A 15,863-nucleotide genomic window follows, 5' to 3' on the forward strand; every position below is an offset into this window, starting at 1 on the left:
CGCAATGCAGAAAAGGCATTTAATGAATCCAGTAATAAAGGCTATGTTCAAAAGAACCAACAAACAATGTTACAATTAAACAAAGAAAGCATTTCCACTAAATTAGGAGTGAGATAAGGATATCTACTTTCTCCCCTCCTGTGTGTGACAGCTTGGTTAGAGAAATGCGAGATATAAACAGGAACAAAAGAAGTCAAGTTATCCTGTTTGCAGACAAGATGATCCTATACACAAGAGAGCTAATAACTCCACTACACAGCTCTTAGAATGGACAAACATATTCAGCAAAATAGCTGAATACAAAATTAACATACAAAAATCAGTAGTTTTCTAAAACATATAACATGAAGAGAAAATCAGAAGAACACCACAAATCAATCTTTTTTTGTTTTTAAAAAGAAAGAAAAGAAAAAACTAGGATAAAACGAACAGAAAGTAAGTAAATGCTCCAATGACAATTTTACAACACTGTAAAAACTGGAAATACTACAAAATGAAAAATCTTCCATGCTCATGGGACAGTAAAATTGACATTGCAAAAATAGCTATATTACAAAAAAAAAAAAAAAAAAAAAAAAAAAGACCTTATTTAATATAATCATCATTGAAATTCCAGTAACCTTTTTTACAGAAATTCACATGAAGGCACAGAAGATTGCAAACATCCAAACCAACCCTGAGCAAAACGGACACTACTGAGGGTATTTTAAATTTTGAATTACCCTACAAAACAACAGTAACAAAAACAATCTCCTACAAGGTACAAAGCAGACACAAGTTAATGGACTAGACAAGAAGCCCCAAAACTAAACCCATACAATTATGAACCATATTTTTTTACAAAAATACCAATAATATACACAGTAATATACACTGAGGGAAAATAACCTCTTCAACATATAGTGCTGGGAAAATGGACATATACATGTAGAAGAATGAAAATTCTCATTCTGAACAAAAATAAAGATGAATAAAAGACCTTATACTGTACAACCAGAAATTCTAGAACCTGGTGCTAAGGAGAGAAAACATTTCAAGATATAGGTACTGTCAAAAACTTTCTGAAGAAGACTATAGCAACTCAGAAAATGACACTAAGAATTGACAAATGAGATTGTATCAAAGCAAAAGCTTTTGCACAGCACAGAGACATCAACTCAAGAGATAAACTCCAGACTGGGATATTTACTGCCTATGCATCTTGCCAAGGATTAGCATCTACACTGCAAACAGACTCAAGAACTAAATGCTCCAAACCCAAATAACCTAGCAGTGGTATATAATTTACATATAAAGACGGAAGCAATGGAGGTGGGTGGTTAACTGGAAAACATTAGTATATCAGGTCAGTACCTACAAGAAGTGCCTATTCCTTCTGCAGTCATTCTACATCCTTCCCTCACCTCTCTCTGTCATTAGAAATTGTTTAAATTCTACAAGTTTGAATGATCATCATCACGTTGTACATACTCTTTAGTGACTGGCTCTTTCACTCAACATGCCTTTGAGTGTAAAAGTAACTTTTATTCTGCTGCTGTAATTATCATCTCTGAGGCTTACTGCTTCCATCTGGTAACCTATGCCTAGTCCTGTAAGCTTCTGGCCTCTGTACAATCTTATCTAGTCCTAGAATGTTTTCACAATCTTTTCTGATCCCCTGGCTCCTCATTCTCTGGCTTACTCTGTCTTCACCTGTGCCTAGCTTGTGTTCTCTTCAACCCATCTCTGTAAAACTCTCTCAGTAAAACTGCCTCCTCCTTTTTTCTCTGCCCTGCTTTCTTTTAAGTCGCCTCTCTTTTTTCTCTGACTTCCTGAGAGTTGGGCATATCCTATTCTATCTAATCTTTCTCTGATTTGTCACTTTGTCTTCCACTCAATTAGACATCACTTTCAAACATGGATGCTTTCTTCTACAAACTAACTTTACCATCACTGTTTGGAATAAATGTTGTGTACTAAGGGCTGAACCACACAACTAAAAACAGGTGTTTTGGTTTTTTGTTTTTTGGTTTTTTTCCCAGTAAATAGCACAATCTTGGATTCACGGTATGATCAAATATCTTGCAACATTTGAGATTTATTGCTGTGAGTTAGTGCTCAATTCTTTGTTTTGCTAAGCAGTGTTTTATTGTACAAACACAACAATGATTTGGCTTGCTGATCAACAGTTGATTAGATCATAATTTTACAAATTTATTATTAAAATTATTATGAACAAACTTTCTATGACAGTTACTTTCTCTTGAATGTATAAATATTTTTTATTGTGAGCCTAGCCTTTAATGGCTGAGCCATCCCTCCAGTCCTGGATGTATAAATATAAAACAAAGGATGATTTTAAGGCATATAATTCTATTTTAATTTTATAAGGACAACCAAATTTTTCTTAGTGAAGATATTACATCAAGTTCCACCAACATAATTCTACTCTTTAGTGGTTTGTTTTCTTTTTCTGTCAAGTTAATTTTTATCATTGTTATGCAGTATCTTTTAATATTCCAGTACTGTCTCTATTAAGTTATACTAACTATGATGCCCTAGAGATGATAACATATATCATTAACTTATGCATACCATATAGCACTTCACATATAATCTGAGAACACTGCCATGTATAGACAGTCCATGATTTCTGAGAATTCAATTCATGAGGCTTTTAACTTTTGGACAGTATAAAAGAGTATGAATTCAATACAAACCTTATTTCATTTTTGAGTTTTGACCTTTTCCTGCACTAAGGATATGTGGTCACATACCCTCTAGAGATTCAGGGAGTGGCAGCAAGCTACAGTTCTCAATCGGCTACACTGTCACAAAGGTAAACAATACACACTATATTATGCTGGTCAGCTATGCTGTTAAGTAGGCTATTTTCAGTTTCTCAGTGAACTATCATAACTGAAAATAGCAAACAGACCCACACTTACCATCCTGCATAAAACTCAACCTCAAATGGATCCCAGACCAGACCTCCTCAATAAAAGGCCAGACACATTCAATCTCATGGAATAGAAAGTTTTCCAATATATAAAAAAAATTGGTTTAATAAAGGCTATACAACTTTTAAGCTGTGTTATATGTGGAGTCTTTTAGTTCCTAAATTAATTAAAAGATCTACCATGTTTCCTATCAGTATTTTCAATTAGAAAAAAGAAATATTATACATTATTTTAGAGAGCCTAAGAAATTCACGACATAAAAGGAAATATAATATATGAAGACAGGTAGGGAAATAGACTATCAAACAAAAAAGAACAATGGGGCTTGCAGGACAGCTTGTAAGTGCAATAAATTTGAGCTTCAGAAGTAAATCAAAAGTCAGGAAAAATTATATTGGAAAACTTTTTTTCACATCTTAAAACAGCAAATATGAAGGGAAAGTCAGGGGGAAAAAATCAAGATACACAATAAAAACTCAAATCATCAATTACAAACAATTGAGGCCAAACAAGAGAGAAACAACCTCTTCAAAGGGAAGCAAACATAAACCTAGACTTTATATAAACTGAAAGTATCTTTTGAACATTTATTTAAAGATCTCTAAAGCTGCCCCCATGTGAGTGTGCGAAAGAGTCTAAATAACTGGAGAAGAGGAGGCAGTTCTAGTCCAAAGAAGAATGAGGGAAGGAAGAGCTTCAGAAATCAACAAACTACATGTATGGACACCCAAAGGTGTGCCACTGAGGACAGGCAGTGTCCAGGAAAGAAGTGAATCAAGAGCTTCGATCCTGCTGCCTGGAGGTGAAGGAAAACACAAGCCACCTCGAGAGGTGAGCCAGACCTGATACAGCCAGTTCTCCTAAAGAGAAGCCCACAGCCCTCTCAACCCCAAACCCGGTTTCAAGTCTGGATGAGACAATAATTCTTCCAAGGGATGGGTCAGTGTGAAGATGAATTCCATTTTCTATTTCCAAATGACCAAAGGGCAGTGCAGGATACCATCTTCAAAAATACTATTGTTTAAAGATCAATTTGACTTGCCACAGCCTCTGAATAAAAGGAAGGACCAGGGAGGCAGCTGCAGAAAGCAGGATTGCCAGACAATGACAAATCAAATGGTGCAGGTGGCAGGAAGCTCAAGTCAGACAGGTATATAAATACATAAGCAAAGACAATCCTACCCATGGTTGCTAAAAGCAGACCCCAACAACGGAAGATACCCTGTACTGGGACAGCATTGAGCCTGAGGCCAGGGTGTAAATGTACCTGTACAGTCTATACCTATGACCCACAGTTGCAGACACTAAGTCAGGAGTAGACGAGACAGCCACAGCAACATCCCTTCCACCAAGGTCATCCATACTCAGGAAGTCTTCAATGTGCAATGATACAACTATAGCTCCTCTGCCTGTACTTACTCAGTATTGTAGTTCTCTACACTATTAGTGCACTTTACGGATATCCTGGTTAAAACATTAGCCACCCTCCCCTGTGGGAAATGCAATGGTGAAAGAATCTAACAACCCACAGACTGAAATACTGAGTATGGCCAGGAGAGGGAGCTATTACAAAGAGGGAGACCCACCAAGGTAAAAATCAGTCTGGTGGAAATAAAACACATGTCCAAAACAATAAACCATAGATATGTCAGTAGCACAGATGCTGAAATGGCACTCCCTCACTCCATGCATAAAGCCACATGGCAGAATATTTCCCAAATCTAGAAGGAAAAAAAACATAATCCTACAAAGGAATTGACTAAAGAATTTCTCCAGGATATTATACTTCAAGATGTCAAAATTAGGGGCTGGAGATGGTTCACTGGTTAAAAGCACTAACTGTTCTTCCAGAAGTCCTGAGTTCAATTCCCAGCAACCAAGTGGTGGCTCACAACCATATATAATGGAATCTGATGTCCTCTTCTGTCATGCAGGTAGTCATGCAAACAGACCACTCATAGACACAAATTATATAATTACATAAATAAGTCTTTTAAAAAGATGATAAAACTACAAAACAAAGAAACATACTAGAAAATGGCTAACACATGCAATTCCAATAGCCAGAACACATGCATTATGTTTACAACACCCACTAACCAAACCATATCTGGGCAGTCATGTTACAACTGATACGAAAATAAGAACATTTCATGAGAAACAAAAGCTACGGTAGGTCATAACCACTAAGCCAGCACTGCAGAAAATACCAAAGGAAGATATCTGTATAAGGAAGAAGAAAGCCAGCCTCAAGGCTGAGAGCACCAAGGTTCTTTGAAAACAAACAACTAGACCAACTAACCCAAGGGTGGAGAAGATTCAAATTAATAAAATTAAAGACTAAAAAAGAGTTACTACAGACTCTAGTGAAATCCAAATAAAAGAAAAAATAGAATACTCTGATAATCTATAACATAAGTAAAATATCTGTAAAACATACATAAGTTTTGGGTATTTTTTGGTTTTGTTTTGGTTTTGATTTTGAGACAGGGTTTCTCTGTGTAGCTGTCCTGGAACTTGCTCTGTAGACCAGGCTGTCCTTGAACTCACAGAGATCGGTTTGCCTCTGCCTCTTGAGTGCTGGGATTAAAGGCGTATACAACCACTGACCAGCATAAATCCTTAGACATGTAGAAACTACCAAAATTACACCAGGAGGAGGATATAAACAGCCTAACCAGGAACATAACGATTGAGACTGAAGACATAATGAAATTTCCCAATAAAGAAAACCCTGAGACTAGATGAACTGAACGCCCACCCCTCCAAGCTTTTAAAGAATAGCTAATACCAATGTTCCTCAAACTGCTACACAAAACAGTCAGAAAAGGAAAACTACTCTATGCAGTCACTATCACCCTAATAACAAAACTGGGTGAAGACAACAACAGAAAAGAAGAGTAGATTTATTTTCCTGATTAATATAGGCTCATATCCTAAGTAAATTTCTTGCTAATCAAATTTTAAAATATATTAGTAAGACCCTAAGTTGGTGTCAATCTAGGAATGCAAAGTTGGTTAAACATGCAAATCAACAAATTTAACTGTATATAAATAAACTTAAGAACTGAAACCACACAAAATCCCTCATCAATGCAGAAATAATCTTTGACAAAGTTCAAGGTCTCTTTAAGACAAAAGCCATGAAGACACTACGAACAGAAATAACGTCTGACATTAGGCTAGAACAAAGTAGTAATTTCAGGCAGAAATCTAAATCTTAGGCTAGAACAAAGAAGTAATTTCAAGCAGGAATCTAAATCTTAGGCTATGACAAAGGAGTAGGCTTCAGGCATGAAAATGACTTTGGGCTAGGACAGGGAAGTAGGCTCAGTGTTTTGGTCATCCTGATAAGCCCTTAGAAACAGTGATCACAAGAGTGAACATGGGACTTTGTGTTTATTGCCTTGCTTGTTCTTTGACTATTTATGTTTATTGTCTTGCTTGTTCCTTGATTATTTGCATCTGCTGTATTGCTAGTTCCTCAACCTAGAACTGACCTTAATACCTGCATGTAATTAAAATGGTATGAAAGCAGAAAAAAAAAAAACAATAAAAAAATGATTAAAATTTTACTGTGTATTGAAACCCACATAAATGTACCAATAATTCATGTAACCAATAAATAATATATAATGAAAAACAAATAAAAGAAACATCTTTTGGGGGGAGGGGGTTGAGACAGGGTTTCTCTGTGTAGCCCTGGCTGTCCTGGAACTCACTCTGTAGACCAGGCTGGCCTTGAACTCAGAGATCTGCCTCCTTCTGCCTCCCAAGTGCTGGGATTAAAGGGGTGCACCACCACTGCCCAGCAGGAACATATCTTAACATAATAAAGGTGATATACAAGACTATACTATATACTATAAAAGATATACTATACTAAATGCAGGAAAACAGGAGCATTTCCTCTGAAATCTGGAAAGATACAGGTACCAACTTCAATACATACTACTCAAAGTCATAAGCAATGCATCAGGAAAAATAACCCACGGGGACACAAATAAGAAAGGAAAAAGTCAGATAACCCTGTTTATATACAACATGACCCGAAATTTAAAATTCTACCAATATTTATAATGACAAATACTTTTAGGCAAACAACAGGATGCAAAATAAACATATAAAATGTAGTGGCTTTTCTATATAACAATAATAAATTAATTTAAAAATTGGGAAATTCTCATCTATAATACCTTCAGAAATAATCCAGAATAAACCCAAACAAGAAAGTAACAGGCATCTACAATCTAAGCTTTAAAATACTCGGGGGGAAAAAACTGAAGAAGACATCAGAAGGTGGGAAGACATCACTTGCTCACAGACTGGCAGAACTGATAGCATGAAATACATATTCTCTAATGGTATCTACATGCTCAACATATTCCCCATAAAAGTCCCAAGTACATTCTATACAGAACTGGAAAACCAAATCCTAAAGTTTATACAAAAGCACTAAAATCCCTGAGTAGCTGAAGCGTTCTTAAGACAGAAAGAGAAATGCCTGCCAGAGATGATAAAAATCTGACCTCAAGTTCTATTACAAAGACTTAGTAACAAAACAGCATGGTACTGGTACAAAAGCAGACATGTAGACCAAAGGAACTGAGGATACAGACACAAACAAAGTATTTCATCCATTTCTAAGTAAAAATGTTTTTGAATGAAACTGATGACAAAGAATAATTATTTTAAGGCTTCATGCTCAGCCTTGAACGTAGACATTATATTGAGCATCCTACATCAATTGTGTGTTCCTTTATCCTTAGCGTGGCATTCAAGAACAGACTGTCTTGACTTCTAAGCATGCTGCTTTCTATCTTGCCTTAGAAGAACAGTAAGTAGTACATAAGAAGAAAAGGGGAGGGATAGTACTATTAATACACTGTAACACTAAACAGAATTGGAGACAAGTTCTAGCAACTGGAATGAAGTTCAGGCAAAGGACCTGTCTCAAAGTAAAGGACGTAGCTTAAAAATAAGAAAAGCTTTGATGTTCTTCTAAACATACTAAGAAAAAAACAAGTCTTGAAAGCATAGTGGAATAGTTAATTAAAAATCTCCATGAACAAAAATGTCAAAATTCAGTTAACAATTCTGGAGCATAAATAATCAAATAAAATAGAATTTACCTTTTCAGGTTTACCATTGCCCAGGGAATCCCAGTAGGTGTGTTAAAGGCAGGAAGGAGTTTCTCAGCCAACTGCACTGCTTTAGTCTTGAATATCTGAGACAAAAGTGTAAATAATCATAAACTACAGCTAAGTATTGCTTACTGCCCCTCTTGCCATCTGCATACCATAACAGACACATTATATACAAGCTGTGTGGTAAGTGGTCACATGTCATTCTACTGTAGAGTATACAGTAACTACAGTAGATATCTGAGCACATACTGAGGAAGGTTTCTCAACATGTGATATCCTCAGTGGACACATAGTTACACAGAAAGAACATAGTTCTGGTTCTCATCTGTATTTTTTACCTGTCCCGCCCCACAAAAATCTAAGAGAAGGCTAGGAAAATGGATCAGCAAAAGCAGTTGTCATGGAAGAATCAAGACTGGTGTTCAAACTGCCAAAAACCCTCATAAATTCTGGTGGGCATGGTGACTCACACCTGAAGTCCAGAAACTGAAACTGAAGGCAGAATCCCTAAGCAAGCTCCATAACAAGACTAGCCATATCAGCAAGCTCTGGGTTTGACTGGAAGAACAATTCAGAATGGCTCCCAACATAAACCTCAGGCCTCCACATGTACTTGCACACATGTGCACCTCCCCGGACCCATACATACACAAACACACATGAAAATTCTCACATAAGTGCGTGCACACACATAAAGAAAAACAAAATCTAAGAGAAAACGAGGCTACCGAATCTTCATCAACATGCAAGCTTATTTCAAATATTTAACAATAAAAAACTATTAATACAGTCTGGCTAGATGTTGCTGTAAATGTTTCTGTCTGATTTAGCACACACACCCCCAGGAGGTGTGTGTTTCTGGTTACATAATATTAGAAAACAACATTTTTTTTAAAATTTGAAGACATTACTGGGTATCTCAAAAACTTGAAGGAATCTAAAAAAGGAAAAGTATACAATATAATATGGTCTTTACTTCTGGTTTTTTTTTTTTTTGGGGGGGGGAGGGTGTCAAGACATTCTCTTTGTTTGAGATTGTGTAGCCCTGGCTGTCCTGGAACTCACTCTGTAGACCAGGCTGGCCTCGAACTCAGAAATCCGCCTGCCTCTGCCTCCCAAGTGCTGGGATTAAAGGGGTGCGACACCACTGCCCGGCTCTTTACTTCTGCTTTAAAACTGCCAACACTAGTACAATGTTAAACATGATTTCTCTTTATTTCTATTAATATATACCATCAAAATCACATTTGTTTTTGCTGAATTTGTTGCAAATAGCTTATTACTTTTCTTTTTTTATATCATTAATTAAAATGGAAAATTATGTTGACTATTTTGTTTTGATATTAAATCAGTATTGCTTTCTGGATATAATCCCAACTTATACTTGAGACATTTTTTCCATATTCTTACCAGTTGAGCTTTACTATTTTTTTTCAATATTTTTACTTATATATTCACACAGTTTACAAATCTGTAATGTTCCTTTGGCTATCAGTGCCACTATGGCATCAGAAGAGTGGGACAGTGTTCTCTGTACAGGACAGAGCACCTTCTTAGTTTCCAGGAACTCCTGAGTCAATCACTAACACCATCAAAACAAGTTCCTGAGTTTCTGAAAGAGAAGAGCCAAGTTATATAATATGCCAAGGTACCTGCCTGCTCATCAACAGATAGATGGGTCAAGGATATGTGATTTTATATGTGTGTGTGTGTTTGTGTGTATACATATGTGTGTACATATACATACATACATATATATGCGCGCGCGCACACACACACCATATATATGACCAAAAATATACCATCTGCAGGGAAATGGAACTAGATCATCTTTGTGTTAAGCCACACTCAGAAAGACAAATCTAGCCTGTTTTCATTCACATGTGGAATCAATGCTCAAAACCATGAGATTAGGACTATCTGGAAAAGGAAGGGGACTATTAGTGGGAAGGTGGGCAGGAAACCTCTGGGAATGGGAACAAAAACATAGCAGGGTAAGTGTTAGTATGATCAAAGTACATTATGTATGTGTACAGACATGGCATGATGAAAGCACTTATTTTGTACAATTAATAGATGCTAATTAAAAATGGAGAAGGACAAGAAGGAGGTAAAAGGAGAAGGGGAGAAAGGAAGAGAAGAAAGGAGAAGGAAGAAAAGGAGGGGGAGAAAGAAGAAAGAAAAGGAAGAGGAGAAAGAAGAGGAGGAAGAAGAGGAGTCATCAATTTTGACATATTTTTCAGAGAAGGTGTTCATTTTATCTAAAATCTTTGTTTGGAAAACAATGTTGGGCACACTTCACTATCATGTTTTTAATGTCTTGAGTGTGGAGAGGGGAGGGAGTCTGTGCAAACATCAGGGCCAGCAGAGTAACAATCGATCAACACAGTTAGCTGGTGTTAGTTCACACTTCTAGAGTCGCTCCTCAGGCAGTTTACTGCAGACATATTTAAGTACAGTACAATTGGAAAAGGGTTTTCTGGTGTAATACAATCCCCCCATGCACAAGGAGGCATAATTACATAGAAACTCGTCTCAAAATACATGTCACTTCTTCATGAAGATGGGCTCTGGAGTTGGCTGTATGTATTATCTTAAGGGTCTAGGCAAAGACCTGGTGTAATCTTGGTCATTCAAAGAGCACAGAGGTCATCTGGACAATTAGCCACGTCTGGTCCTTGTTGTGGGAGTTTGGGGAAGCAACTCTATCTGTAGGTGACCACACAGATAGTGCAAAGGTCACCTAAACCATTAGTCAACTCTGCTCCTCCCTGTGGGAGCTCTGCAGCCTGGCCTTACAAACAGCACAGATCACCAGGCTATTGGAAAACAGGTTACACATCTTTTTCCTTGAAAAGACAACGGGGCATGTTTAGCATTCCTGGTTTCCCCAGTGTTCCCTGTGAGCCTGAGAACTTTTGTGCTCCCAACAGTGTCTATAGTGTCTGCAATGAAAGCCTAACCATGGAGACAGCACTCATTCCTGATCTTGGTAAGCTATCTTCTATTACTTCCTTCTTAATATAGTTAGTTTAAATGCTTTACTCAATTTTGTTCATACTTTCCAAGTACCAACTTTATAACATTTTCAATTTCCCCTGCAATTCTTTACTTGATGTGTATATTGCCTGCAAGCATTTTTTCCAAAGCTTCAAGCCAGGCTAGACTGGGACTCACTATGCAGTCCAGCCTCCTAAAGAACTAGGATTGTAGTGAGCCACCACGTATCAACAGCTATTTTCACTTTCTTATAATTTGATTGAAATGTTGTTGTCCACCATATGCATATCATATGTACTTGAAAAGACTGTGTATTCTGTAGTTGTTGATTGAGTGTTCTATAAACATCAATTCACTTAACACAGCTGTTATTGTTGCTAAGGACTTGTATACATCATTACTAATTGTCTGTCCTATCAATTTGCAAAAACCGTTGAAGGGTTTAACACTCCTTGTGGAATTGCCTTTTTACTTGAAGAATTCAGAACTCTTAATTCTATCCATTTCTGTTTCATTCATTTGAAGCTCTATTATTAGGTGTCCAAAATAGAGTAAGTTACTGCTTTAATTTTGGGATTGTTGTGCCTCTCTGATGTATTCATCCTTTATCATAAAGCAGCCTTCATATCTGTTGGTTATTTTTATTGTAAAGTCTATTTCATTATTTCATATCTGATATACATTAAACACTGTAATGAAATATTCTGGGGTTTTGCTTTAAATAAATACATCATTTTAAAGGTATTAGATGAAAAATAATCTCCATGGTTTCAATTATTTAAATTCCATGGTGTCATTTTGTCCCATTGGTGCTTTCAAACTTTGTTTTAATCCCTGGTTTCTAGCTGTGTGACTATGATATGACTAACTTTGCTTAGTCATGATGCCCTAGTTAGATTCTTCTGTCAACCTGACACAGCAGGGTCATTTAATAAGTAGGAATGTTGAGAAAATGTCTCCATCAGACTAGCCTATAAGGAAGACTGTTGTAGATTTCCTGATTAATGACTACTGTGAGAGGGCACAGCCTTCTGTGGGTGGTCCTGAGGTATACAAGAAAGCAGGCTGAGCAAGCCATGGGTAACAAACCAGGAAACAATGGTTCCTCAATGGCCCTGCTTCAGTTTCTGCCTCCAGGTTTCTGCCTTGACTTCCCTTCACAACAGACTACCACTATAAGATGAAAGAAATCTCCCCATGTTGTTTTTGATCATGGTGTTTCACCACAGCAATATAAATCTAACTAAGATACATGCTAAGGTAACATGTCTTCAATTTCAGGTCTGCCACCAAATACAGAAAAAATATGGCTGCTGTTTTTCAATTATCTCTACCCAAAGTACACGTATATCAAACTTTTTAAAATTATCTCAAACTTTTGAAGCATTTATCACAGTTTTTTTGTCCTGATTTTATTATCTTTCTTCATGCTAAATAATATTGCTCTATCTTCAAGTCTAGTGATGTTACTTTCAAACACAGCTGTAAACAGTAAAAATTTTTGGATACTATATTCCTCTTTTCTAGACTTTTAATGTTCTTTTTCATAGATCTACTTTTTACTAAAATTTTCATCTATGCAGTAACTTCAGGAATATTTGCCATGTCATTGATCCTAGCTGTGAAAGATTCTATAAAACATCTATTGACTAATCTGGGTAACCCCAAGACAGGTCAATACTCATGTGTAAGTAATGTTTTCCCTTGTTTCCTCATACATTAGTAATTCTGAACTGAAACCTGGTCACTGTAAAGTGTCCTCTGAGACTTTAAATACTGTTATATCCTATGAGAGATGCTTGTCTTACGTCTTCTGATTATCTCTCCATACAGCAGACAGCAGCTGGAACAGGCGTGCTCAAGGTCAAGAGCAACATCTAGGAGGCTCCATGTTTGTTCAATACGCGCTGACTTTTATGACTTAGCTAATCAAGTAGAGCTGTGTACAGCACCTGGGCTTTTCCTCCAGAGCACTCTCTTGTCATAAATTTTACCCCCTAAATTTCTACCTGTTACAAATAGCTATAAACTCTGTCTTTTCAATCAAATCAGTAACCACAAACATAGTCAACTATAAACTAATATTACCACTGAAAGTTTCAAGCACACATGACAAGACTGTGTACAAATGCATATGTGACCCAACACACTGAAGAGGACATAATGAATATATTTAAAGATATTTATGTCAGTGTACTACTTAGTTTTGTCAACAAAAGCCAAGGTCATCTTGGGAAAGGGAACCTCAGTTGAGACAACAACTCCATCAGAATGTCTTGTAGGTAAGTCTGTGGGGCATTTTCTTAATGAGTGGTGTGGGCGGGCCTCGCTCACACAGGGCCATGCGACCCTGGGCATGTATCCACCCCCTGAATTATATAGGAAGCTAGGTGAGCAACCTAGAAGGAACAGCCGGTGCTTCTCCACGGCCTCTGCTTCAGATCCTGCCTCCAGGTCCCTGCCTTGAGCTCCTGCTCAGACTTCCCCTCTTAATAATCTAGAAGCAGTAAGGTGAGGTAAACCCTCTCCTCTCCTTTTTGGAGAGTACCTTTTGGTCATGGTGCTTATCACAACAACAGAAGGCAAACTACGTCAGTCGGCAAAGTTTAGTGGAATATTTACCTAATTACTAGGACATTTGTAGACAACAAAAAAGTCAGAATTTCAATAGAAATTGCAGTAATTTCTGGAGCACGATCACTTTTTCCAAAATAATTTGACATTTAAACCAGAAAACATTAATACTTAACATTTCTTTTTCTTTATTCATGACTTTATTTAACAGTACTTTAGGTTTAAAAGCTATTCATTTGTCCAAGAAAATACCCCTAAACAGACTCAGTATATTTATGCTTCAGTAAAGACAGATTTTATTGTTGTCATTTCTTTTGTTTTTATTATCTATGAGTTTTTATTATCTATCTACCTAACAGTTTCTCTATTTTATCTGACAGGTTCCAGGTACCATTTTCCATAAAAGTTATGCTTTCTTAGCTAGGAAGGCACTCTGATACTATTTTTAAAAAATGGAGAGACAACCTTGTTAAGGAAATGCCATATATCTGTATCAAGTAAGCATAATAAATCATCAAAAGTTCTTAAATTGTGAATATTTAATAGAAAAAGTCTTTTTCTGAGAAAAATAACACATCACATTTATGACAATAACAAATCAGCAGAAATGAGTAACGCTGTTAGGACAGCATTGTAACCCTCATATATCTCCCTACACCAGAAAATGGGATGCATGTAAAACATTTCTTATTCGTTATACCTCTAATACAACAAAAGCACTTTGTTACATTATAAATTATAGTTAACTTTAGCTCATATGAAAGGAACCTACTTACTACTTATTCAGTATCAGATAATGCCAAATTCAAATTATTTTTCTATGATGCATTTATTTTTAGCACATCACCGATACAGATTCAATGTTGGAGCCACAGAAACGGGTCTGGTGAGGACTTTCAAATCAAAATAATCACATAAGTCTACTAAATAAGAAAGTCAGGGGGAAAAATGCATGTCCTTACCCCTGAGCAGACATATCTTAAGAATGTGTGTTATATATTTTAAACTAAGTAAAAATCTTCACCACCCTCACAAACTTCTAGCTAATGGTACCAAGTTGATTGTAGTAAGACATGCCTAGAAAATGACAGACACAACACAGCTGTGAAGTGCTTCCAGACACACAGTGAAAGGCTTGGTCTAATAAGTGGACTTCAGATGCTGGCACACTTGTGGTGAAGGGTAGAAAGTCACCCTAGAAGGAGAAAGTAGGTCATGGGGCACATGTTCTTGGATGCCCTACTTTAACCTGGCTTAGTCCTACATTCCTCTCATGGCTTCCTTTTCTACACTATTAAGCCTTTCCTGCTAAGATGGTCTAAAACCTCCAAAAGCATTAACAAAAGAAAACCTGAGTTCTACCTCTCCTCAGAGGCAGCATCTGTGTCCTGAAGCACTACACAGGTACTTGCCCACAACTAAATCAGCCCACTCTCAAGCCAACTTCTATACATGAAGAAACTTAAGGTATGAAAGGTAAAAAGAAGCTTCATAAATACCACTGGTAGCAGGTGGGGGAGGCATGCAAGTTAAGAAATTAAAACTCCGAATCCCAACCTGCATGTGTTCCCTCTACTTGTTTCTTCTTTAAAGTTTGAGGCTTACAATTTATACAAAAGTAGAAATATATGGTAGCAACACACATTTTCTTAGCTATTTGGTTTTACCCAGGACATCAGCAACCAAAATTTCAATGTTTTGCTTCAGCTTTTCTACAGAGAGTCTAATATGGAAGAATTAAGGCTGAAGCTTCCCTCTCCTAAATTTTCTCAAATTAATTTTGGTTCTCATTACTGATATGAAAATTAATCAAGTACATCAAACACTCACACATAAAACAGTACTTCCAGATAAATAACAACTTCTAACTCGGAAAAAAATCTAAACTCAAAGTCTTAAAACATTCCTATGTTCTTCCTCTCATTGGCACCTCCATCTGTAGAGCATTTTCCTGGTTCCTGACTGATGTAGGGGTAACTGACGACTTCTGTGGGTGGTGTAGTTCTGGGTGATAGAAGAAAGGATAAGCAAACCATGAAGAGAAAGCCAGTAAGCAGTATCCCCCCATGGTCTCTGCTTCAATTCTGCTTGAAGTTTCTGCCCTGACCTCTCTGTAAATGTCCTATGAACTAAGAACTGAAACAAGCCCTTTCCTTCTCATCTTGCTTTTAATCATATTTATCGCAGCAACAGAAAGCTAACT

The 15,863-nt window shown here is 36.9% G+C and overlaps 1 protein-coding gene across 1 annotated transcript in view; it reads right to left on the reverse strand.

The window, feature by feature from the left end:
* The window catches only part of Man1a2 (mannosidase alpha class 1A member 2), a 126,793-nt gene that overhangs the window by 52,324 nt on the left and 58,606 nt on the right, over positions 1 to 15,863 (reverse strand). Inside the window, exon 6 of the mRNA XM_034499618.2 lies at positions 8,072 to 8,166. Within this exon, the coding sequence (XP_034355509.1) occupies positions 8,072 to 8,166 (95 nt within the window). The remainder of the gene's footprint in view (positions 1 to 8,071; positions 8,167 to 15,863) is intronic.

Source organism: Arvicanthis niloticus, chromosome 4 (assembly GCF_011762505.2).
Source record: "Arvicanthis niloticus isolate mArvNil1 chromosome 4, mArvNil1.pat.X, whole genome shotgun sequence".
Classification (NCBI taxonomy): Eukaryota; Metazoa; Chordata; class Mammalia; order Rodentia; family Muridae; genus Arvicanthis; species Arvicanthis niloticus.